We start from the raw sequence: 25,763 nt of genomic DNA, 5'->3' as shown, positions 1-25,763 counted from the left end.
GTCCCCACGTCCCCGTGGTCCCCTGTCCCTCGCTGCCTGTCCCCACGTCCCCGTGTCCCCTGTCCCTCGCTCCCTGTCCCCACGTCCCCGTGTCCCCTGTCCCTCCCTGCCTGTCCCCGTGTCCCTGTCCCTCCCTGCCTGTCCCCACGTCCCCATGTCCCCACGTCCCTCGCTCCCTGTCCCCGTGTCCCCTGTCCCCACGTCCCATGTCCCCACGTCCCTCGCTCCCTGTCCCCGTGTCCCCTGTCCCTTGTCCCTCGCTCCTGTCCCCACGTCCCCACGTCCCCTGTCCCTTGCTCCCTGTCCCTCGCTCCCTGTCCCCATGTCCCCACGTCCCCCGTGTCCCCTGTCCCCACGTCCCCGTGTCCCCCTGTCCCTCGCTCCCTGTCCCCGTGTCCCCCTGTCCCTCGCTGCCTGTCCCCGTGTCCCCTGTCCCTCGCTGCCTGTCCCACATCCCCGTGTCCCCTGTCCCTCCGCTCCCTGTCCCCATGTCCCCTGTCCCTCGCTCCCTGTCCCCACGTCCCCCGTGTCCCCTGTCCCTCGCTCCCTGTCCCCGTGTCCCCTGTCCCTCGCTGCCTGTCCCCGTGTCCCCTGTCCCTCGCTGCCTGTCCCCACATCCCCGTGTCCCCTGTCCCTCGCTCCCTGTCCCCATGTCCCCTGTCCCTCGCTCCCTGTCCCCACGTCCCTGTGTCCCCACATCCCTCGCTCCCTGTCCCCACATCCTCGTGTCCCCTGTCCTCGCTCCCTGTCCCCCACGTCCCCGTGTCCCCTGTCCCCTCGCTGCCCGTCCCCCTCACCGGCCGTCCCCGCTGTCCCCAGGAGGAGGAGGACGTGCAGCACGAGGAGGAGATCCTGCGCAACCCCTTCTCGGTGCGCTGTTGGCTGCGCTACGCCCAGGCCCGGCAGAAGGGGCCGCGCCACCGCCTCAACCTCCTCTTCGAGCGCGCCCTCCGCGAGCTGCCCGGCAGGTGGGGGGCACGGGGGGGGGGGACACGGGCCTTGGGGTGTCCCCACGGGGGACAGGGACCTCAGGGGCACCTCAGGGGGGGACCTGGGGGTCTTGGGGTGTCCCCACAGGGGACAGGGACCTCGGGGGCACCTCAGGGGGGGACCTGGGGGTGTCCCCACGGGGGACAGGGACCCCGGAGACACCTTGGGGGGGGGACATGTGGGCCTTAGGGGTGTCCCCACGGGGGACAGGGACCTCGGGGGGGGGGACCTGGGGGTCTTGGGGTGTCCCCATGGGGGATGGGGGACCCAGGGGCACCTCGGGGGGCCTTGGGGTGTCCCCACGGGGGACAGGAACCTTGGGGGCACCTCAGGGAGGGACCTGGGGGTGTCCTCACGGGGGACTTGGGGGCCTCAGGGTGTCCCCACGGGGGGACAGGGACCTCGGGGGGGGACCTGGGGGTGTCCTCACAGGGGACTTGGGGGGCCTACAGGGTGTCCCCACGGGGGACAGGGATCTCGGGGGCACCTCAGGGGGGGACCTGGGGGCCTTGGGGTGTCCCCACGGGGGACAGGGACCTCGGGGGGCACCTCAGGGGGGGACCTGGGGGTGTCCTCACAGGGGACTTGGGGGCCTCAGGGTGTCCCCACGGGGGACAGGGACCCCGGAGGACACCTTGGGGGGGGGGACATGTGGGCCTTAGGGGTGTCCCCACGGGGGACAGGGACCTCGGGGGGGGGACCTGGGGGTCTTGGGGGGTGTCCCCATGGGGGATGGGGGACCCAGGGGCACCTCGGGGGGCCTTGGGGTGTCCCCACGGGGGACAGGAACCTTGGGGGCACCTCAGGGAGGGACCTGGGGGTGTCCTCACGGGGGACTTGGGGGCCTCAGGGTGTCCCCACGGGGGACAGGGACCCCGGAGACACCTTGGGGGGGGGACATGTGGGCCTTAGGGGTGTCCCCACGGGGGACAGGGACCTCGGGGGGGGGGGACTGGGGGTCTTGGGGTGTCCCCATGGGGGATGGGGGGACCCAGAGGCACCTCGGGGGCCTCGGGGTGTCCCCACGGGGGACAGGGACCTCGGGGGCACCTCAGGGGGGGACCTGGGGGTGTCCTCACGGGGGACTTGGGGGCCTCAGGGTGTCCCCATGGGGGGACAGGGACCTCGGGGGGCACCTCAGGGGGGGACCTGGGGGTGTCCTCACGGGGGACTTGGGGGCCTCAGGGTGTCCCCACGGGGGACAGGGACCTCGGGGGCACCTCAGGGGGGGGGGACCTGGGGGTCTTGGGGTGTCCCCACGGGGGACAGGGACCTCGGGGGGGGACCTGGGGGTGTCCTCACGGGGGACTTGGTGGGCCTCAGGGTGTCCCCATGGGGGACAGGGACCTCAGGGGCACCTCAGGGGGGGACCTGGGGGGTGTCCTCACGGGGGACTTGGGGGCCTCAGGGTGTCCCCACAGGGGACAGGGACCTCAGGGGCACCTCAGGGGGGGACCTGGGGGCCTTGGGGTGTCCCCCACGGGGGACAGGGACCTCGGGGGCACCTCAGGGGGGGACCTGGGGGTGTCCTCACAGGGGACTTGGGGGCCTTGGGGTGTCCCCACGGGGGACAGGGACCTCGGGGGCACCTCAGGGGGGGACCTGGGGGTCTTGGGGTGTCCCCACGGGGGACAGGGACCTCCTGGGTGGGGCAGGGGGGTGATGGCGACACGCTGCGTCACCTCGCGGGTGACGGGGATCTCCTGTGTCCCCCTTGCGTGGCAGCGGGGGGGGGGGGTGACAAGGGCCTCCTGGGCCCCCTCAGGGGTGACAAGGGACATCCCAGGTCCCCTCGCGGTGGCAGGGAGTGGCGGTGTGGTGACAAGGGGGTGGTGGCGGCCGGGCGTGGCAGGCGGGGGGTGGCAGGGGGGTGTCGGGGGGGTGGCAGAGGTGGTGGCAGGGGGTGGCAGAGGTGACAGGCGTGTCCCCCCCCAGTTACAAGCTGTGGTACCAGTACTGCGGCAGCGGCGGCAGCAGGTGAAGGGGCGCTGCCCCACCGACCCCCGCCTACGAGGAGGCCAACGGCTGCCACGAGCGCGCCCTCGTCTTCATGCACAAGGTGGGGGACAGGGGGGGACACGGGGGGGGACACGGGGGACACACGGGCAGCCGGAGGGGACACAGGGACAGGGAAGGGGGGAAGGGGGCGGGGGAGGCATTTGGGGCCACGTGGAGGGGATGTGGGGGGGGTGTGGGGGGACATGGGGGGATGTGGGGACACGTGGGGACGTGGGGGGCACATGGACAAGGGGGGACGTGGGGGGAACACGGGGGGCACACAGGGACATGGGGAGATGTGGGGGGACACGGGGGACACGTAGGGACACGCAGGGGGACACACGGGGATGTGGGGACATGGGGGGGCGCACGGACATGGGGATGTGGGCGGGGACACACAGGGACATGCGGGGACGTGGGGGGCACACAGGGACACGTGGGGATGTGGGGGGACACGTGGGGATGTGGGGGGACACGGGGGGGGGACACGGGGGACACACGGGCAGCCGGAGGGGACACAGGGACAGGGAAGGGGGGAAGGGGGCGGGGGAGGCATTTGGGGCCACGTGGAGGGGATGTGGGGGGGTGTGGGGGGACACGGGGGGGATGTGGGGACGTGGGGGGGCACATGGACAAGGGGGGACGTGGGGGGACACGGGGGACACACAGGGACATGGGGAGATGTGGTGGGGACACGGGGGACACGTAGGGACACGCAGGGGACACACAGGGGGATGTGGGGACATGGGGGGCGCACGGACATGGGGATGTGGGGGGACACACAGGGACATGCGGGGACGTGGGGGGCACACAGGGACACGTGGGGATGTGGGGGGACACGGGGATATGGGGGGGACACGGGGGGATGTGGGGGGACACGGGGGGCACACGGACATGGGGGGACGTGGGGGGACACGGGGGACACGTTAGGACACACAGGGGACACACGGGGGGATGTGGGGACATGGGGGGGACACGGGGGGCGCACAGACATGGGGATGTGGGGGGACATGGGGGACACGGGGGGGCACATGGACATGGGGATGCGGGGGGACACTTGGGGACATGTGGGGGGACATGGGGGGGCACACAGGGGGACCGGGGGGGGATGTGGGGACACACGGGGACATGTGGGGATGTGGGGGGACATGGGGGGCACACAGGGACACATGGGGACGTGGGGGTCACGCAGGGACCTGGGGAGATGTGGGGGGACACACAGGGACATGTGGGGATGTGGGGGGACACGGGGGGCGCACAGGGATGTGGGGACGTGGGGGGACACGCAGGGACATGTGGAGATGTGGGGGGACGCAGGGGACACGTAGGGACACGCAGGGGACACACGGGGGATGTGGGGACACACGGGGGGCACACGGACGTGGGGGGGACATGGGGGGCACACAGGGACACGGGAGGATGTGGGGGGACACGTTGGGGCTGTGGGGGGACATGGACACACAGGGAAACGGGGTGTGGGGGGACGTGGGGGGCACACAGGGACGCGGAGGGGGAATGTGGGGGTGTGGGGAGGGGATGGGGACGTTGGGGGGCACGTGGAGCCCCATAACTGCCCCCATACACACCTGACAGCCCGTAAGTGCCTTCACACATTCCAGTCAGCCCCATAACTGCCCCCACAAGCCCTCCCCAGCCCCATAACTGCCCCCGCAAGCTCTTCCCAGCCCCATAACTGCCCCTACACACACCCCACAGCCCCATAACTGCCCCCATACACACCCCACAGCCCCGTAACTGCCTTCACACATTCCAATCAGCTCTATAAACTGCCCCCACAATCCTCCCCAGCCCCATAACTGCCCCCACAATCCCGTCCCAGCCCCATAACTGCCCCCACAAGCCCCTCCCCAGCCCCATAACTGCCCCCACAAGCCTCCCCAGCCCCATAACTGCCCCGCAAGCTCTTCCCAGCCCCATAACTGCCCCTACACACCCCACAGCCCCATAACTGCCTATATACCCACCCCCACAGCCCCATAAGTGCCTCCACACATTCTAATCAGCCTCATAACTGCCCCCACAATCCCTCCCCAGCCCCATAACTGCCCCCACAATCCCTTCCCAGCCCCATAACTGCCCCCACAAGCTCTCCCAACCCCATAACTGCCCCCGCAAGCCCTCCCCAGCCCCATAACTGCCCCCACAAGCCCTTCCCAGCCCCATAACTGCCCCCACAAGCCCTCCCCAGCCCCATAACTGCTCCTGTAAGCCTTCTCCAGCTCTGTAACTGTCCCCACAAACCCTTCCATGCAGCATAACTGCCCCTACAAACCTTTCCCAGCCCCATAAGTGCTCCCCCCAAACCCTACAGCCCCATAAGTGCCTCCACACATCCAAACCAGCTCCATAACTACTTTCACAATCGCTACCCAGCCCCATAACCACCCCCACAATCCCTCCCCAGCCCCATAACTGCCCCCACAAGCCCTCCCCAGCCCCATAACTGCCCCTGCAAGCCCTTCCCAGCCCCTTAACTGCTCCTGCAAGCCCTCCCAGCCCCATAACTACCACACAAGCTCTTCCCAGCCCCATAACTGCGCCTACACACATTCTACAGCCCCATAACTGCCTCTATACACAGTCCACGGCCACATAAGTGCTTTCACACATTCCAATCAGTCCCGTAACTGCCCCCACAATCCCTCCTCAGCCCCATAACTGCCCCCACAAGCCCTCCCCAGCCCCATAACGCCTCCCCGTGCCCCACAGATGCCCCGCATCTGGCTGGATTACTGCCAGTTCCTGGTGGAGCAGGGCCGCATCACGCGGACGCGCCGCACCTTCGACCGGGCGCTGCGGGCGCTGCCCATCACCCAGCACCACCGCATCTGGCCCCTCTACCTGCAGTTCGTGCGCCGCTACCCCCTGCCCGAGACCGCCGTCCGCGTCTACCGCCGCTACCTGAAGGTACCCGCTGGCACCCGCGGCGGTGGCACACTCGGCGGTGGCACCCTGGGGTGGTGGCATGCCCCGTGGTGGCACCTGAGGGCAGTAGCATGGCCGGTGGTGGCACCCCAGGGCGGTGGCATGGCCGGTGGTGGCACCCCAGGGTGGTGGCATGGCTGGTGGTGGCACCCCAGGGTGGTGGCATGGCCGGCGGTGGTACCCCGGGGTGGTGGCATGCCCCGTGGTGGCACCTGAGGGCAGTAGCATGGCCAGTGGTGGCACCCCAGGGTGGTGGCACACCTGGTGGTGGCACCTCAGGGCAGTAGCATGGGTGATGGTGGCACCCCAGGGTGGTGGCACACCCGTCAGTGGCACCCCAGGGTGGTGGCATGCCCAGTGGTGGCACCCCAGGGCAGGTGGCATGGCTGGTGGTGGCACCCCGGGGTGGTGGCACACCCATCAGTGTCACCCTGGGTTGGTGGCACACCTGTAAGTGGCACCCCAGGGTGGTGGCACGCCCGGTGGTGGCACCCCAGGGTGGTGGCATGGCCGGTGGTGGCACCCCAGGGTGGTGGCACACCCATCAGTGTCACCCCGGGGTGGTGGCATGCCCATCAGTGGCACCCCAGGGTGGTGGCATGGCTGGTGGTGGCACCCCAGGGTGGTGGCGCACCCATCAGTGTCACCCTGGGTTGGTGGCACACCTGTCAGTGGCACCCCAGGGCGGTGGCACGCCCGGTGGTGGCACCCCAGGGTGGTGGCATGGCCGGTGGTGGCACCCCAGGGTGGTGGCACACCCATCAGTGTCACCCCGGGGTGGTGGCACAGCCAGCGGTGACACCCTGGGGCAGTGGCACACCCAGTGGTGGCACCCCAGGGGGATGGCACGCCCGGCAGTGGCACCCCAGGGTGTTGTCATGGCCGGTGGTGGCACTCCAGGGTGGTGGCACACCCATCAGTGGCACCCCAGGGTGGTGGCACACCCGTCAGTGTCACCCCGGGGTGGTGGCACATCTGTCAATGGCACCCCAGGGTGGTGGCACGCCTGGTGGTGGCACCCCGGGGCAGTGGCATAGCTGGTGGTGTCATTTCAGGGTGGTGCCATAAAGGTGGTGTCACCCCGGGGTGTGACACAGCCAATGGTGTCACCCCGGGGGGGTGGAACACCCAATGATGTCCCCCCCCGGGTGGCACCTGCTTCTGGGGGGTGGAGGGGACAGGGGGTGGTTTGGGTGGTGGGAGGGGGACGTGGGGACAGGGGACGTGGGGACAGCGGTGGCACGGGGGACGTGGGGACAGCGGTGGCATGGGGGATGTGGGGGACGTGGGGACAGCGGTGGCACGGGGGACGTGGGGCACGGGGGACGCAGGGACAGCGGTGGCACGGGGGACGTGGGGACAGAGGTGGCACAGGGGATGTGGGGACAGCGGTGGCATGGGGGATGTGGGGGACAGGGGGTGTGGGGACAGCGGTGGCACGGGGGACGTGGGGGACGTGGGGACAGAGGTGGCATGGGGGATGTGGGGGACGTGGGGACAGCGGTGGCACGGGGGACGTGGGGGACAGGGGACGCAGGGACAGCGGTGGCACGGGGGACGTGGGGACAGAGGTGGCATGGGGGATGTGGGGGACGTGGGGACAGCGGTGGCATGGGGGACGTGGGGGACGGGACGTGGGGACAGCGGTGGCATGGGGGACGTGGGGGACGGGGGATGTGGGGACAGTGGTGGCATGGGGGACGTGGGGGACGGGGGATGTGGGGACAGCGGTGGCACGGGGGACGTGGGGGACAGGGGACGTGGGGACAGCGGTGGCACGGGGGACGTGGGGGACAGGGGACGTGGGGACAGCGGTGGCACGGGGGACGTGGGGGACATTGAGGGGGTGGGGAGAGCAGGAGGGGTTGGGGGGGGACGTGGGGCAGAGACGGGTGGCACAGAGCGGGGACAGAGGTGGCCCACGGTGGGGACAGAAGTGGCAGAGGACAGGGACAGCGGTGGCAGCAAGTGTTTGTAGTGGGAATGTGGCAGTGCAGGTGACACCAGGGAGGGTTGGGGACAGCACAGGGGACCGAGGGGACGCAGGTGAGATGGAGGGGACAGAAGGGACGCCGGGGACAGGGACTGAGGTGTCAAGGAGCAGGGATAGAGGTGACAGGGACGTCCGGGGCAGGGACAGAGGTGACAGACTAGGGACAGAGGTGGCAGGGACGCAGGACAAGGACAAAGGTGACATGGGGAATGGACAGAGGTGACGGGGACACGTGGGGAGGAGGCAGAGGTGACAGAGCAGGGACAGAGATGGCAGGGACGTGCAGGGCAGGGACAGGGGACACGGAGCAGGGACAGGTGACAGCAGGGACAGAGGTGACACCGAGCACAAGCAGGTGACAGCAGGGACAGAGGGGACACGGGGCAGAGGCAGGTGGCAGCAGGGACAGAGGGGGACACCGAGCACAGGTGACACAGCAGGGACAGAGGTGACACCGAGCACAGGCAGGTGACAGCAGGGACAGAGGTGACACGGAGCACAGGTGACAGGAGGGACAGAAGGGACACGGGGCAGAGGCATGGTGACAGCAGGGACACTCGGAGAGGGGACAGAGAGGACACAGCAGGGGCAGCGGTGGCGGAGGTGACATGTGGCAGGGACAGAGGTGACAGAGGGCAGGGACAGACGTGACGGGGAAGGGACAGAGGTGCAGAGGTGACATGGGGCAAGGACAGAGGTGACACGGGGCAGGGACAGAGGTGACACAGGGCAGGGACAGAGGTGACAGGGAAGGGACAGAGGTGCAGAGGTGACATGGGGCAAGGACAGAGGTGACATGGGGTAGGGACAGAGGTGACACAGGGCAGAGACAGAGGTGACAGGGCAGGGACAGAGGTGCAGAGGTGACATGGGGCAAGGACAGAGGTAACACGGGGCAGGGACAGAGGTGACACAGGGCAGGGACAGAGGTGACAGGGAAGGGACAGAGGTGCAGAGGTGACATGGGGCAAGGACAGAGGTGACACGGAGGAGGGACAGAGGTGACACAGGACAGGGACAGAGGCACAGAGGTGGCACAGGGCAGGGACAGAGGTGACACAGGATAGTGACAGAAGTACAGAGGTGACACGGAGGAGGGACAGAGGTGACACGGAGCAGGGACAGAGGTGACACAGGACAGGGACAGAGGCACAGAGGTGACACAGGGCAGGGACAGAGGTGACACAGGACAGTGACAGAAGTACAGAGGTGATACGGAGCAGGGACAGAGGTGACACAGGACAGGGACAGAGGTGACACAGGACAGTGACAGAAGTACAGAGGTGACATGGAGCAGGGACAGAGGTGACACGGGGCAGGGACAGAGGTGACACCGACACACGTGACACGTGGCAGGGACACACCTGACGTCGCGCGCCCGTATCAGGGAGGGGTGACACCGCGCCGGGTCGGGGACACCCCCTGCTCGGGGAGGGGACGTCGGGGACCGCGGGGCCGTTGGGGACGCGGGGGAGGGGACATCGGGGACGCGGGGGGAGGGGACGTTGGGGACGCGGGGGAGGGGACGTTGGGGACAGCCCCTGAGTGTCCCCTGCGCAGCTGAGCCCCGAGAGCGCGGAGGAGTACGTGGGGTACCTGCGCTCCGTGGGGCGCCTGGACGAGGCCGCCGTGCGCCTGGCGCGCCCTGGTCAACGACGAGCGCTTCGTCTCCAAGGAGGGCAAGTCCAATTACCAGGTGGGCACCCGCCGGGGGCACCCATGGGTGCTGGGGGGGCACCCATGGGTGCTGGGGGGCAGGGGGGCACCCGGGGAGGGGGCACCCAGGGGGAGCTGCGGAGGTTGGGGAGGGGGAAAGGGGATCTGGGGGCACCAGGAGGTGCCAGAGGGTCAGCCTTGGGTGCTGGGGGGGCACCCAACGGGGTTGGGAGAGCACCCTTGGGTGTTGGGGGGGCACCCATGGGTGCTGGGGGGCAGGGGGCACCCGGGGAGGGGACACCCAGGGGAGCTGTGGAGGTTGGGGAGGGGGAGAGGGGATCTGGGGGCACCAGGAGGTGCCAGAGGGGTGACAAGGGGCTGGGGGGGCACCCAAGGGGGCTGGGAGGGCACCCATGGGTGCTGGGGGGCACCCATGGGTGCTGGGGAGCAGGGGGCACCCGGGGAGGGGGCACCCAGGGGAGCTGCGGAGGTTGGGGAGGGGGAGAGGGGATCTGGGGGCACCAGGACGTGCCAGAGGGGTGACAAGGGGCTGGGGGGGCACCCAAAGGGGCTGGGAGGGCACCCATGGGTGCTGGGGGTCACCCATGGGTGCTGGGGAGCAGGGGGCACCCGGGGAGGGGACACCCAGGGGAGCTGCGGAGGTTGGGGAGGGGGAGAGGGGATCTGGGGGCACCAGGACGTGCCAGAGGGGTGACAAGGGGCTGGGGGGGCACCCAAAGGGGCTGGGAGGGCACCCATGGGTGCTGGGGGTCACCCATGGGTGCTGGGGAGCAGGGGGCACCCGGGGAGGGGACACCCAGGGGAGCTGCGGAGGTTGGGGAGGGGGAGAGGGGATCTGGGGGCATCGGGAGGTGCCAGAGGGGTGACAAGGGGCTGGGGGGGCACCCAAGGGGGCTGGGAGGGCACCCATGGGTGCTGGGGGGCACCCATGGGTGCTGGGGGGCAGGGGGCACCTGGGGAGGGGACACCCAGGGGGAGCTGCGGAGGTTGGGGAGGGGGAGAGGGGATCTGGGGGCACCAGGAGGTGCCAGAGGGGCAGCCTTGGGTGCTGGGGGGGGCACCCAACGGGGTTGGGAGAGCACCCTTGGGTGTTGGGGGGGCACCCATGGGTGCTGGGGAGCAGGGGGCACCCAGGGGAGCTGCGGAGGTTGGGGAGGGGGAGAGGGGACCTGGGGGCACCAGGAAGGTGCCAGAGGGGCACCCAGGGGTGCTGGGGGGTACCCAAGGGGGCTGGGAGGGCACCCATGGGTGCTGGGGGGGCACCCATGGGTGCTGGGGGGCAGGGGGCACCCGGGGAGGGGACACCCAGGGGAGCTGGGGAGGTTGGGGAGGGGGAGAGGGGACCTGGGGGCACCAGGAGGTGCCAGAGGGGCACCCAGGGGTGCTGGGGGGGCACCCGAGGGGGCGGGGAGGGCACCCTTGGGTGCTCGGGGCCACCCAGGGGGTCTGGGGAGGGATCCAGGGGTGCTGGGGGGGCACCCAGGGGTGCCAGGGAGCTCGGGGAGGGGGAGAGGGAACCAGGCGGCACCAGGAGGTGCCAGAGAGGTGACAAGGGGCTGGGGGGGCACCCTTGGGTGTTGGGGGGGCACCCTTAGGGTTTGGGGGGGCACCCAGAGGGAGGGGGGAGCACCCAAGGGTGCCAGGGAGCTCGGGGAGGGGGAGAGGGGCTCAGGGGGGCACCAGGAGGTGCCAGAGGGGTGACAAGGGGCTGGGCTGCAATGGGGGGGTAACAAGGGGGGCTGGGGGCACCCATGGGTGCTGGGGGCTCTCGTGGGTACCGTGGGCTGCCAGTGGGTGCTGGGGATAGCGATGGGTGCTGTGAGGTGCTGAGGTCTCCCATGGGTGCTGCGGGGTGCTCAGGCTGCGATGGGCACCACGGGGTGCCAGTGGGTGCTGGGGGTCCTACGGGTGTTGGCTGGGGGCAAGGGTCCCCGCAGGGTGCTGGGGGTCCCGCAGGGTGCTGGGGGCTCCCATGGGTGCTGGGGCGCTCTGGGGGTTCCCTCAGGGTGCTGGGGGGCTCTAGGGTTCCCCTTGGGGTGCTGGGGCGCGCTGGGGGTTCCCATGGGTGCTGGGGGGCTCTGGGGGTCCCCTCAGGGTGCTGGGGTGCTCTGGGGGTCCCCTTGGGGTGCTGTGGTGCTCTGGGGGTTCCCATGGGTGCTGGGGTGCTCTGGGGGTTCCGTCAGGGTGCTGGGGGGCTCTGGAGGCTCCCATGGGTGCTGGGGTGCTCTGGGGGTTCCCTCAGGGCGCTCTGGGGGTCCCCTCTGGAGGCTCCTATGGGTGCTGGGGGGCTCTGGGGGTTCCCTCAGGGTGCTGGGGTGCTCTGGAGTCTCCCACGGGTGTTGGGGCGCTCTGGGGGCTCCCATGGGTGCTGGGGTGCTCTGGGGGTTCCGTCAGGGTGCTGGGGTGCTCTGGAGGCTCCCACAGGTGCTGGGGGGCTCTGGGGTCTCCCACGGGTGCTGGGGCGCTCTGGGGGTCCCCTCAGGGTGCTGGGGCGCTCTGGGGGCTCCCATGGGTGCTGGGGTGCTCTGGGGGTTCCGTCAGGGTGCTGGGGGGCTCTGGAGTCTCCCATGGGTGCTGGGGTGCTCTGGGGGTTCCGTCAGGGTGCTGGGGGCTCTGGAGTCTCCCATGGGTGCTGGGGTGCTCGGGGGGTCCCCTCAGGGTGCTGGGGTGCTCTGGGGGTCCCCTCGGGGTGCTGACCCCCCCCTTCCCCCCCAGCTGTGGCAGGAGCTGTGCGAGCTGCTCTCCCAGCACCCGGAGCGGGTGCGCTCGCTGGACGCGGGTGCCATCATCCGGGGGGGGCTCACCCGCTTCACGGACCAGCTGGGGCGGCTCTGGGGCGCCCTGGCCGACTGCTACATCCGCAGCGGCCACTTCGAGAAGGTGACGTGTCCCCAACTGCCACCCACCGGCACCCACCGGCACCCACCTGCCCTGGGGACACCGCCCTCCGGGCTTTCTCTCCCCACGGCCACCCCAGGGCCACCACAGGGCCACCACAGCACCCGTCTCCTGTCCCCAAACCGACCCAGAGCCACCCCATCCGTGTCCCTTCTGCCCTGTGCCACCCCAGGGCCACCACAGCACCCATCCCCTGTCCCCAAATGTCCCCAGGGCCACCCCAACCCTGTCCTTTCTGCCCTGTGCCACCCCAGGGCCACCACAGCACCCATCCCCTGTCCCCAAATGTCCCCAGGGCCACCCCAACCCTGTCCTTTCTGCCCCGTGCCACCCCAGGGCCACCACAGCACCCATCTCCTGTCCCCAAACCTCCCCAGAGCCACCACAACGCTGAGCTTCTGTCCCCAGAAGTCCCCAGTGCCACCCCAACCCTGTCCCTTCTGCCCTATGCCACCCCAGGGCCACCACAGCATCCGTCCCCTGTCCCCAAATGTCCCCAGGGCCACCCCAACCCTGTCCCCCTGTCCCCATGCCACCCAGAGCCACCACCACCCTGCTCTCCTGTCCCCACAGCATCCCAGAGCCACCCCAACCCCGGTCCCCTGTCCCTGTGTCACCCCAGGGCCACCACCACCCCTGTCCCCTGTCCCTGTGTCACCCCAGGGCCACCACCCCCCCGTCCCCTGTCCCTGTGTCACCCCAGGGCCACCACCACCCCTGTTCCCTGTCCCTGTGTCACCCCAGGGCCACCACTACCGCTGTCCCCTGTCCCTGTGTCACCCCAGGGCCACCACCACCCCTGTCCCCTGTCCCTGTGTCACCCCAGGGCCACCACTACCGCTGTCCCCGGTCTCTGTGTCACCCCAGGGCCACCACCACCCCTGTCCCCATGTCACCCAGTAGCCACCACCACCCCTGTCCCGTGTCCCTGTGTTACCCCAGGGCCACCACCACCCCTGTCCCCATGTCACCCAGGAGCCACCCCAACGCTGGTCCCCTGTCCCTGTGTCACCCCAGGGCCACCACTACCGCTGTCCCCTGTCCCTGTGTCACCCCAGGGCCACCACCACCCCTGTCCCCATGTCACCCAGGAGCCACCACCCCCCTGGTCCCCTGTTTCCCCCCCCAGACCCATCCACCCCTGGGAGCTCCATCACACCCTGTCCCTGTCCCCGTCCCTGTCCCCAACCCCCTGTCCCCGTCCCCGTGTCCCTGTCCCCAACCTGCTGTCCCCGTCCCCGTGTCCCTGTCCCCAACCCGCTGTCCCTGTCCCCAACCCGCTGTCCCCGCAGGCCCGGGACGTCTACGAGGAGGCGGTGCAGACGGTGATGACGGTGCGGGACTTCACTCAGGTCTTCGACAGCTACGCCCAGTTCGAGGAGAGCGTCATCGCCGCCAAGATGGAGACGGCCGCGGAGCTGGGCCGGGAGGAGGACGGTGAGTTTGGGGGGGGCCCTGCCTCAGTTTCCCCCCAAATAGGTGAGTTTGGGGGGGCCCTGCCTCAGTTTCCCCCCAAATAGGTGAGTTTGGGGGGGCCCTGCCTCAGTTTCCCCCCCAAATAGGTGAGTTTGGGGGTGCCCTGCCTCAGTTTCCCCCCAAATAGGTGAGTTTGGGGGGGCCCTGCCTCAGTTTCCCCCCAAATAGGTGAGTTTGGGGGGGCCCTGCCTCAGTTTCCCCCCAAATAGGTGAGTTTGGGGGGGCCCTGCCTCAGTTTCCCCCCTAAGAGGGTGAGTTTGGGGGTGCCCTGCCTCAGTTTCCCCTAAATAGGTGAGTTTGGGGGTGCCCTGCCTCAGTTTCCCCCCAAATAGGTGAGTTTGGGGGTGCCCTGCCTCAGTTTCCCCCCAAATAGGTGAGTTTGGGGGTGCCCTGCCTCAGTTTCCCCCCAAATAGGTGAGTTTGGGGGGGCCCTGCCTCAGTTTCCCCCCCAAATAGGTGAGTTTGGGGGGGCCCTGCCTCAGTTTCCCCCCAAATAGGTGAGTTTGGGGGGGCCCTGCCTCAGTTTCCCCCCAATAGGTGAGTTTGGGGGTGCCCTGCCTCAGTTTCCCCCCCCAAATAGGTGAGTTTGGGGGTGCCCTGCCTCAGTTTCCCCCCAAATAGGTGAGTTTGGGGGGGCCCTGCCTCAGTTTCCCCCCCCAATAGGTGAGTTTGGGGGTGCCCTGCCTCAGTTTCCCCCCTAAGAGGGTGAGTTTGGGGGTGCCCTGCCTCAGTTTCCCCTAAATAGGTGAGTTTGGGGGTGCCCTGCCTCAGTTTCCCCCCTAAGAGGGTGAGTTTGGGGGGGCCCTGCCTCAGTTTCCCCCCAAATAGGTGAGTTTGGGGGTGCCCTGCCTCAGTTTCCCCCCCATAGGTGAGTTTGGGGGTGCCCTGCCTCAGTTTCCCCTAAATAGGTGAGTTTGGGGGGGCCCTGCCTCAGTTTCCCCCCAAATAGGTGAGTTTGGGGGTGCCCTGCCTCAGTTTCCCCCCAAATAGGTGAGTTTGGGGGGGCCCTGCCTCAGTTTCCCCCCAAATAGGTGAGTTTGGGGGGGCCCTGCCTCAGTTTCCCCGAAATAGGTGAGTTTGGGGGGGCCCTGCCTCAGTTTCCCCCCCCAAAGGGGGGACCCTGTCCCCGTGTCCCCTTGTCCCCATGTCCCCAAATGTCCCTGACACCCCCGTCAGGGATTCCCAGCACCCTGGGGGGATCTGGTCCCCCTGGGTGACCCCAGCACCCTGTCCCCACCCTGAGGGACACCCAGCACCTCGTGGGGCCCCCGTCACCCTGTCCCCACGTGTCCCCTGGTCATCCTGTCCCCTGGTCACCCTGTCCCCGTGTCCCCTTGTCACCCTGTCCCCAAGTGTCCCTGACACCCCATCAGGGATTCCCAGCACCCTGGGGGGATCCTGGTCCCCTGCGTGTCCCCAGCACCCCATCCCCACCCCAAGGGCCACCCAGCACCCCCGTGGGGCCCCCCCGTCCCCGGTGTCCCTGACGCCTGTCCTCATGTGTCCCCTGGTCACCCTGTCCCCAAATGTCCCCGATGCTCTGTCAAGGATTCCCAGCACCCTGGGGGGATCCTGGTCCCCCTGGGTGTCCCCAGCACCCCGTCCCCACCCCGAGGGACAACCCTGTGCCCCGTGGGGGCCCCTGTCACCCTGTCCCCATGTCCCCTTGTCACTCTGTCCCCTGGTCACTCTGTCCCCAAGTGTCCCTGTCCCCATGTCCCCAAACATCCCTGACACCCCGTCAGGGATTCCCAGCACCCTGGGGGGATCCTGGTCCCCCTGGGTGTCCCCAGCACCCCGTCCCCACCCCCGAGGGCCACCCAGCACCCCTGTGGGGCCCCCCGTCCCCGGTGTCCCTGACGCCTGTCCCCATGTGTCCCCTGGTCACCCTGTCCCCTGGTCACCCTGTCCCCAAATGTCCCCGATGCTCTGTCAAGGATTCCCAGCACCCTGGGGGGATCCTGGTCCCCCTGGGTGTCCCCAGCACCCCGTCCCCACCCTGAGGCACACCCTGCGCCCCATGGGACCCCCGTCACCCTGTCCCCATGTCCCCTTGTCACCCTGTCCCCTGGTCACTCTGTCCCCAAGTGTCCCTGTCCCCATGTCCCCAAACATCCCTGACACCCCCGTCAGGGATTCCCAGCACCCTGGGGGGATCCTGGTCCCCCTGGGTGTCCCCCAGCACCCCGTCCCCACCCCAAGGGCCACCCCACGCCCCATGGGCCCCCCCGTCCCCAGTGTCCCCGCGTGTCCCTTGGTCACCCTGTCCCCGTGTCCCCTTGTCACCCTGTCCCCAAACATCCCTGACACCCCATCAGGGATTCCCAGCACCCTGGGGGGATCCTGGTCCCCTGGGTGTCCCCAGCACCCCGTCCCCACCCCGAGGGCCACCCCACGCCCCACGGGCCCCCCGTCCCCGGTGTCCCTGACGCCTGTCCCCGTGTCCCCCGCGGTGTCCCCAGAGGAGGTGGAGCTGGAGCTGCGCCTGGCCCGCTTCGAGCAGCTGATGGCCCGGCGCCCGCTGCTGCTCAACAGCGTCCTGCTGCGCCAGAACCCCCACAACGTCCACGAGTGGCACAAGCGGGTGCAGCTCTACCAGGGGCGCCCCGAGCAGGTGGGGACACGGGGGGACAGGGGGGGGGACACAGGTGGGGACACAGGGGGACACGGGGGGGACATGGGGGGGGGACATGGGGGGGACACAGGTGGGGACACGGGGGGACACGGGGGGGGGACACGGGGGGACACGGCGGGGGATATGGGGGGGACACAGCGGGGATATGGGGGGGACACGGGGGGGACACAGCGGGGACACAGTGGGGATATGGGGGGACACGGGGGGGATATGGGGGGGACACGGGGGGACATGGGGGGGGACACAGGTGGGGACAACGGGGGGGACACAGCGGGGATATGGGGGGGACACAGCGGGGACACGGTGGGGACATGGGGGGACACGGGGGGGACATGGGGGGGACATGGGGGGGACCATGGGGGGGACATGGGGGGGGACACAGGTGGGGACACGGGGGGGACATGGGGGGGGACATGGGGGGGACACAAGTGGGGACACGGGGGGGACACAGCGGGGATATGGGGGGGGGACACGGGTGGGGACACGGGTGGGGACATGGGTGGGGACATGGGGGGACAGGGGGATACGGCGGGGACATGGGGACACAGCGGGGACACAGGTGGGGACACGGGGGAACATGGGGGGGGGATATGGGGGGGGACACGGAGGGGACATGGGGGGACACAGCATGGACATGGGGGGGACATGGGGGGGGGGACACAGGTGGGGACACAGCGGGGATATGGGGGGGACACGGGGGGGGACATGGGGGGGACCATGGGGGGGACATGGGGGGGGGGACACAGGTGGGGACACAGGGGGACACAGCGGGGATATGGGGGGGACATGGGGGGACACAGTGGGGACACGGGGGGACACAGCGGGGACATGGGGGGGACATGGGGGGGGACACGGGGGGACGGGGGGGGGACATGGGGGGGACACAGCGGGGACATGGGGGGGACACGGGGGGACACAGGGGGGGACACGGGGGGATATGGGGGGGACACGGAGGGACATGGGGGGGGACATGGCGGGGATATGGGGGGGACACGGCGGGGACACGGGTGGGGGACACGGGGGGACACGGCGGGGATATGGGGGGGACATGGGGGGGGACACAGGTGGGGACACGGGGGGGACGGGGGGGGGACATGGGGGAGATATGGGGGGGGACACAGGTGGGGACACAGGGGGACGGGGGGGGAACATGGGGGGGACACAGCGGGGGACATGGGGGGACACAGCGGGGGGGGGACACGGGGGGACACAGCAGGGACCACGGCGGGGACATGGGGGGACACGGGGGGATATGGGGGGGGCACATTGGGGGGGACACGGCGGGGATATGGGGGGGGACATGGGGGGGACAACGGCGGGGATATGGGGGGGACACAGCGGGGACATGGGTGGGGACACGGGGGGACACGGGTGGGGACATGGGTGGGGACATGGGGGGGACGGGGGGGACACGGCGGGGACACGGGTGTGGGACACGGGGGGACACGGCAGGGACATGGGGGGGACACAGCGGGGACACAGGTGGGGACACGGGGGAACATGGGGGGGATATGGGGGGGGACACGGAGGGACATGGGGGGACATGAGGGGGGGACACGGCGGGGACATGGGTGGGGACACGGGGGGACATGGGAGAACACGGCGGGGGACATTGGGGGGACTGGGGACACAGGTGGGGACAATGAGGGGACGGGGGGGACATGGCAGGGACATGGTGTGGGGACACGGCGGGGACACGGGGACACGGCGGGGACATGGGGGGGGACACGGCGGGGGATGGTGGGGGACACGAGTGGGACACAGGCTGGGGATATGGGGGGGACACAGCAGGGACACGGGTGGGGACATGGTGGGGACATGGGGACACAGCGGGGACATGGGGGGACTACGGGGGGACACGGCGGTGGGGACACACGCTCGGAGCGGGGACAGTGCCAGGCTGGGAGGGGGGTGATGGGGAGGTGGGTGGCAGGGGGACATCGGGGTGGGTGTCGGGGACACGTGGGGACATCGGGGTGGGTGTAGGGGACACGTGGGGACATCGGGGGGATGTAGGGGGACACGTGGGGACATCGGGGTGGGTGTAGGGGACACGTGGGGACATCGGGGTGGGTGTAGGGGGACAGGGGGGGACATCGGGGTGGGTGTAGGGGACACGTGGGGATATCGGGGGGATGTAGGGGACACGTGGGGATATCGGGGGGGATGTAGGGGACACGTGGGGACATTAGGGGGTGTAGGGGACACGTGGGGACATCGGGGGGGATGTAGGGGACACGTGGGGACATTGGGGTGGGTATAGGGGATTGGGGGGTGGGGGGGGTGTAGGGGGGACACATGGGGACATTGGGGTGGGTGTAGGGGACACGTGGGGACAATGGGATGTAGGGGACACGTGGGGACATCGGGGCGGGTGTAGGGGACATGTGGGGACGTTGGGGTGGGTATAGGGGGACACGTGGGGACATCGGGGTGGGTATAGGGGATTGGGGGGTGGGGGGGGTGTAGGGGGACACATGGGGACATTGGGGTGGGTGTAGGGGACACGTGGGGACAATGGGATGTAGGGGACATGTGGGGACATTGGGGGGATGTAGGGGACACGTTGGGGACATTGGGGGTGGGTATAGGGGACATTGGGGAGGGGTATAGGGGATTGGGGGGCTGTGGGGTGGGTATAGGGACACGTGGGGACATTGGGGGATGTAGGGGACACGTGGGGACATTGGGGGGATGTAGGGGACACGTGGGGACATTGGGGTGGGGTATAGGGGATTGGGGGGGTGTAGGGGACACGTGGGGACATTGGGGGGATGTAGGGGACACGTGGGGACATTCGGGGTGGGTATAGGGGACAGGGGGACAGGGGCGGGTGTAGGGGGACAGATGGGGACATCGGGGTGCATATAGGGAACGCGTAGGGACAGTGAGGTGGGTGTAGGGGACATTTGGGGACATCGGGGGAACACGGAGGCTGTGGGGGGACACGGGGGTGACACCTGGCATAGTGCCACCGGGGTGGGCATAGGGGGGACACACGGGGACAGCGGGGTGTATACGGGGGGGGGGGGGTGTGTGTGACACGTGTGGGGGCCCGGAGGGGGTTGTCCCCAACGTGTCCCCGAGCTGTCCCCAACGTGTCCCCAGATCATCAACACCTACACGGAGGCCGTCCGCACCGTGGACCCCCCTGAAGGCGACGGGGCGCCCGCAACGGGCTGTGGGTGGCCTTCGCCCGCTTCTACGAGGACAACGGGCAGCTGGAGGACGTCAGTGGGGGCCCCCCGAACCCTGAGTGTCCCCCCGTGTCCCCAAGTGTCCCCCGTGTCCCCAAACCACGAGTGTCCCCGTGTCCCCAAAACCCTGATGTCCTGTGTCCCCCATGTCCCCAAACCCTGATGTCCTGTGTCCCCCGAACCCTGAGTGTCCCCCGTGTCCCCAAACCACGAGTGTCCCCCTGTGTCCCCAAGTGTCCCCCGTGTCCCCAAACCCTGAGTGTCCCCCGTGTCCCCAAGTGTCCCCCGTGTCCCCAAACCCTGAGTGTCCCCTGTGTCCCCAAACCCTGACCGTCCCCCGTGTCCCCAAACCCTGATGTCCTGTGTCCCCCCAAACCCTGAGTGTCCCCCGTGTCCCCAAACCCTGATGTCCTGTGTCCCCCCAAACCCTGAGTGTCCCCTGTGTCCCCAAACCCTGACTGTCCCCCGTGTCCCCAAACCCTGATGTCCTGTGTCCCCCAAACCCTGACTGTCCCCCGTGTCCCCCAAACCCTGATGTCCTGTGTCCCCCCCAAACCCTGAGTGTCCCCCGTGTCCCCAAACCCTGACTGTCCCCCCCATGTCCCCAAACCCTGATGTCCTGTGTCCCCCCAAACCCTGACTGTCCCCCCGTGTCCCCAAACCCTGACTGTCCCCCATGTCCCCAAACCCTGATGTCCTGTGTCCCCCCAAACCCTGAGTGTCCCCCGTGTCCCCAAACCCTGATGTCCCGTGTCCCCAAACCCTGAGTGTCCCCCATGTCCCCCCCAAAGTTTGACAGTCCCCTGTGTCCCCAAACCCTGACTGTCCCCAAACCCTGATGTCCTATGTCCCCAAACCCTGATGTCCCATGTCCCCCAAACCCTGACTGTCCCCCTGGTGTCCCCCAAACCCTGACTGTCCCCCGTGTCCCCAAACCCTGATGTCCTGTGTCCCCCCAAACCCTGAGTGTCCCCCGTGTCCCCAAACCCTGATGTCCTGTGTCCCCCCAAAACCCTGAGTGTCCCCCGTGTCCCCAAACCCTGATGTCCTGTGTCCCCCCAAACCCTGAGTGTCCCCCGTGTCCCCAAACCCTGATGTCCCGTGTCCCCCAAACCCTGACTTTCCCCGTGTCCCCAAACCCTGATGTCCCGTGTCCCCAAACCCTGAGTGTCCCCCCCAAAGTTTGACAGTCCCCAGTCCCCCGTGTCCCCAAACCCTGACTGTCCCCAAACCCTGATGTCCCATGTCCCCAAACCCTCATGTCCTATGTCCCCCAAACCCTGACTGTCCCCCGTGTCCCCCAAACCCTGACTGTCCCCCGTGTCCCCCAAACCCTGCCAGTCTCCCGTTGTCCCTCGAACCCTGAGCGTCCCCCCTGTCCCCCCCCCAAACTCTGGTTGTCCCCCCCACCCCCTGACTGTCCCCTCTGTCCCCAGGCCCGCACCATCCTGACCAAGGCCACCCGCGTCCGCTTCCGGCAGGTGGAGGACCTGGCCGCCGTCTGGTGCGAGTTCGGCGAGATGGAGCTGCGCCACGAGAACTACGACGAGGCCCTGCGCATCCTGCGGGTCCGGCCGACGCGGGGGTCCCCCACGCCGCGGGAGAGGGGTGCCGCGGGGCGGGGGGGGCGAAGCTGGGCGCCCTGGGTGCCAAACGGGACGTCTGGGTGCCCTAACGGGATGTTTGGGTGCCCTAATGGGACGTCTGGGTGCCCTAATGTGATGTTTGGGTGCCCTAATGGGACGTTTGGGTGCCCTAATGGAATGTTTGGGTGCCCTAATGTGACGTTTGGGTGCCAAACGGGACGTCTGGGTGCCCTAATGGGACGTTTGGGTGCCCTAATGTGACGTCTGGGTGCCCTAATGGGACACCTGGGTGCCCTAACGGGACGTCTGGGTGCCCTAATGGGATGTTTGGGTGCCCTAACGGGACGTTTGGGTGCCCTAATGGGAGACCTGGGTGCCATAATGGTACGTTTGGGTGCCCTAATGGGACGTTTGGGTGCCCTAATGGAATGTTTGGGTGCCCTAATGGGACGTTTGGGTGCCCTGATGTGACGTTTGGGTGCCCTAACGGGACATTTGGGTGCCCTAACAGGACGTTTGGGTGCCCTAATGTGACGTCTGGGTGCCCTAATGTGACGTTTGGGTGCCCTAACAGGACATTTGGGTGCCCTAACGGGACATCTGGGTGCCCTAATGTGACGTTTGGGTGCCCTAACGGGACGTTTGGGTGCCCTAATGGGAGACCTGGGTGCCATAATGGTACGTTTCGGTGCCCTAATGGGATGCCTGGGTGCCCTAATGGGACGCCTGGGTGCCCTAACGGGACGCCTGGGTGCCCTAACGGGACGTTTGGGTGCCCTAATGGGATGTTTGGGTGCCCTAATATGACGTTTGGGTGCCCTAATGGGAGACCTGGGTGCCCTAACGGGACGTCTGGGTGCCCTAATGGGATGTTTGGGTGCCCTAACGGGACGTCTGGGTGCCCTAATGTGACGTTTGGGTGCCCTAATGGGACGTTTGGGTGCCCTAATGTGACGTTTGGGTGCTCTAACGGGACGTCTGGGTGCCCTAATGTGACGTTTGGGTGCCCTAACGGGACGTCTGGGTGCCCTAATGGGACGTTTGGGTGCCCTAACGGGACGTCTGGGTGCCCTAACAGGACGTCTGGCTCCCCTAACGGGATGTTTGGGTGCCCTAATGTGACGTTTGGGTGCCCTAACGGGACGTCTGGGTGCCCTAATGGGACGTTTGGGTGCCCTAACGGGACGTCTGGGTGCCCTAACAGGACGTCTGGCTCCCCTAACGGGATGTTTGGGTGCCCTAATGGGACGTTTGGGTGCCCTAACGGGACTCCTGGGTGCCCTAAAGGGACATTTGGGTGCCCTAACGGGACTGCTGCTTGCCCTAACATGACATTTGGGTGCTCTAACGTAACATTTGGGTGCCCTAATGGGACATCTAGGTGCCCTAACGGGACGCCTGGGTGCCTAATGGGACATCGGGGTGCCCTAAGGGGACGTTTGGGTGCCCTAATGGGACGCCTGGGTGCCCTAATGGGACGTTTGGGTGCCCTAACGGGACATTTGGGTGCCCTAAAGGGATGTCTGGGTGCAATAACGGGATGTTTGGGTGCCCTAACGGGATGTCTGGGTGCAATAACGGGATGTTTGGGTGCCCTAACGGGATGTCTGGGTGCAATAACGGGACATTTGGGTGCCCTAACGGGACATTTGGGTGCCCTAAAGGGATGTCTGGGTGCAATAACGGGATGTTTGGGTGCCCTAACGGGATGTCTGGGTGCAATAACGGGATGTTTGGGTGCCCTAACGGGATGTCTGGGTGCAATAACGGGACATTTGGGTGCCCTAATGGGACGTTTGGGTGCCCTAACGTGACGTTTGGCTGCCGTAATCCACCTTGGGCGAGGGAAGAGGGAGATGGGGGCAGCTGGGTGCCCCATGGCGGGCTTGGGGCGGGCCGTGGGGACTGTGGGGACGCTGGTGACACCCCCCTGCGTCCCCCCGTCCCCCAGAAAGCCACGGCGCTGCCCGCCAAGAGGGCCGAGTACTTCGACTCCACCGAACCCGTCCAGAACCGCCTCTACAAATCCCTCAAGGTCTGGTCCATGTTGGCCGACCTGGAGGAGAGCCTGGGCACCTTCCAGGTGGGTGACACCCCCCCCCCAGCACCCAGACCCCCCCCCCGGGGGGTCCCTCTCTGCACCCCCCAGGTCTGGGTGCCCCCCGTTGCGCCCCAATATCCTCTCCTGGCTTCTGTGGGTGCTCCCTTGGTCTCCCCACCCTTCCCGGCCACACTGGGTGCCCGCACCCATCTTGCGCCCGTTTGCTCATGCCCACCCCCCCCCCATCAGCTGTGGGTGCCCCCCTGACCCACGTCGATCCCCTGGCACTCCCCTGGCCCCACTGGGTGCCCCCCATCTCCACTGGGTGCCCCCATGCCCCCCCCAGCACCCTAGCACCCCTCATCATCTCTGGGTGCTTCCTAAACCCTCCGAGTACCCCCGTGGCCCCCCGGTACACCCCATATCCTCTCTGGGTGCCCCCGTGGCCCTCTTGGCACCCCTGTGTCTCCTCTGGGTGCCCCCATCGCCTTTGGGTGCCCCCATGCACTCCATATTCTCTTGGGGTCACCCCCCCATCCCCTCTGGGTGCCCCATACCTTCCTGGGCTCCTTTGGCAACCCCTGTCCTCTCTGGGTGCCCCCAGCACCTTTGGGTGCCCCCTTGGCACCCCAGTGTCCCCTCTGGGTGCCCCCAGCCCCTTTGGGTGCCCCCAGCACCTTTTGGCCCCTCTTGATACCCCCCTGACCCTTGTGGGTGCTGCCATCGCCTTTGGGTGCCCCCTCGGCACCTTCGTATCCCCTCTGGGTGCCTCCACATCCCCCTTGGGTGCCCCCATCGCCTTTGGGTGCCCCCTCGGCACCTTCATATCCCCTCTGGGTGTCCCCGTTGCCTTTGGGTGCTCTCTTGGCACCTCCATGTCCCCCTTGGGTGCCCCCATCGCCTTTGGGTGCCCCCTCGGCACCTTCATATCCCCTCTGGGTGTCCCCATCGCCTTTGGGTTCCCCCTCGGCACCTTCATATCCCCTCTGGGTGCCTCCGTGTCCCCCCTGGGTGCCCCCATCGCCTTTGGGTGCCCTCTTGGCACCTTCATATCCACCCTGGGTGCTGCCATCACCTTTGGGTGCCCCCTCGGCACCTTCATATCCCCTCTGGGTGCCTCCACATCCCCCTTGGGTGCCCCCATCGCCTTTGGGTGCCCCCTCGGCACCTTCATATCCCCTCTGGGTGCCTCCATGTCCCCCCTGGGTGCCCCCATCGCCTTTGGGTGCCCTCTTGGCACCTTCATATCCCCCCTGGGTGCCCCCATCGCCTTTGGGTGCCCCCTCGGCACCTTCGTATCCCCCCTGGGTGTCCCCATCGCCTTGGGTGCCCCCATCGCCTTTGGGTGCCCCCTCGGCACCTTCATATCCCCTCTGGGTGCCTCCGTGTCCCCCTGGGTGCCCCCATCGCCTTTGGGTGCCCTCTTGGCACCTTCATATTCCCTCTGGGTGCCTCCGTGTCCCCCCTGGGTGCCCCCATCACCTTTTGGTGCTCTCTTGGCACCTTCATGTCCCCCCTGGGTGCCCCCATCACCTTTTGGTGCTCTCTTGGCACCTTCATGTCCCCCCTGGGTGCCCCCATCGCCTTTGGGTGCCCCCTCGGCACCTTCATGTCCCCCCTGGGTGCCCCCATCGCCTTTGGGTGCCCCCTTGCCACCCCCCACGTCCATCCTGGGTGCACACATGTCCCCCTTGGCACCCCGCTGTCCCCCGGGGGTGCCGGCTGATGGGTGCTGACACCATGTCTCCCCCCCAGTCCACCAAGGCGGTGTACGACCGCATCCTGGACCTGCGCATCGCCACCCCCCAGATCGTCATCAACTACGGCCTCTTCCTGGAGGAGCACGGCTACTTCGAGGAGAGCTTCAAGGTGGGTGCCCCGGGGACACCCCGACAGCCGGGAGGGTGCTGGGGACACCCCAGGGGCACCCCGACAGCAGGGAGGGTGCTGGGGACACCCCAGGGGCACCCGACAGCAGGGAGGGTGCTGGGGACATCCTGTGGTTGGAGAGGTTCTTCGGGACACCATGGGGAGGGTGTTGGGGACACCCCAGGGACAGTGTTGGGGACACCCCGGGGACCTTGTGGCCACGGAGGGTGTCAGGGACACCATGGGGAGGGTGTTGGGGACACCACAGGGACAGTGTTGGGGACACGATGGGGACCCTGTGGCCGGGGAGGGTGTTGGGGACACCCCAGGGACAGTGTTGGGGACACCGCGGGGACCCTGTGACCAGGCAGGGTGTTGGGGACACTACAGGGACAGTGTTGGGGACACGATGGGGACCCCTGTGGCTGGGGAGGGTGTCAGGGGACACCATGGGGAG

The 25,763-nt window shown here is 68.1% G+C and overlaps 1 protein-coding gene across 1 annotated transcript in view; it reads left to right on the top strand.

Moving 5' to 3' along the window:
• Positions 1–750: 750 nt before the first annotated feature.
• The window catches only part of XAB2 (XPA binding protein 2), a gene marked incomplete at both ends in the record, with an annotated part of 36,290 nt that continues 11,277 nt past the window's right edge, over positions 751–25,763 (top strand). The window contains 15 exon segments of the mRNA XM_059834830.1: positions 751–968; positions 2,926–2,945; positions 2,948–2,991; positions 2,993–3,049; positions 5,719–5,916; positions 9,488–9,568; positions 9,570–9,623; positions 12,320–12,484; positions 13,795–13,939; positions 16,441–16,592; positions 19,722–19,784; positions 19,787–19,843; positions 21,247–21,378; positions 23,348–23,479; positions 25,193–25,306. Coding sequence (XP_059690813.1) covers positions 751–968; positions 2,926–2,945; positions 2,948–2,991; positions 2,993–3,049; positions 5,719–5,916; positions 9,488–9,568; positions 9,570–9,623; positions 12,320–12,484; positions 13,795–13,939; positions 16,441–16,592; positions 19,722–19,784; positions 19,787–19,843; positions 21,247–21,378; positions 23,348–23,479; positions 25,193–25,306 — 1,632 coding nt within the window.

This window comes from Gavia stellata, unplaced genomic scaffold (genome assembly GCF_030936135.1).
Source record: "Gavia stellata isolate bGavSte3 unplaced genomic scaffold, bGavSte3.hap2 HAP2_SCAFFOLD_1018, whole genome shotgun sequence".
In the NCBI taxonomy this organism is placed as follows: domain Eukaryota; kingdom Metazoa; phylum Chordata; class Aves; order Gaviiformes; family Gaviidae; genus Gavia; species Gavia stellata.
Note: the sequence above shows the minus strand (reverse complement) of the source record. Positions and strands in the feature narration are given on the sequence as shown.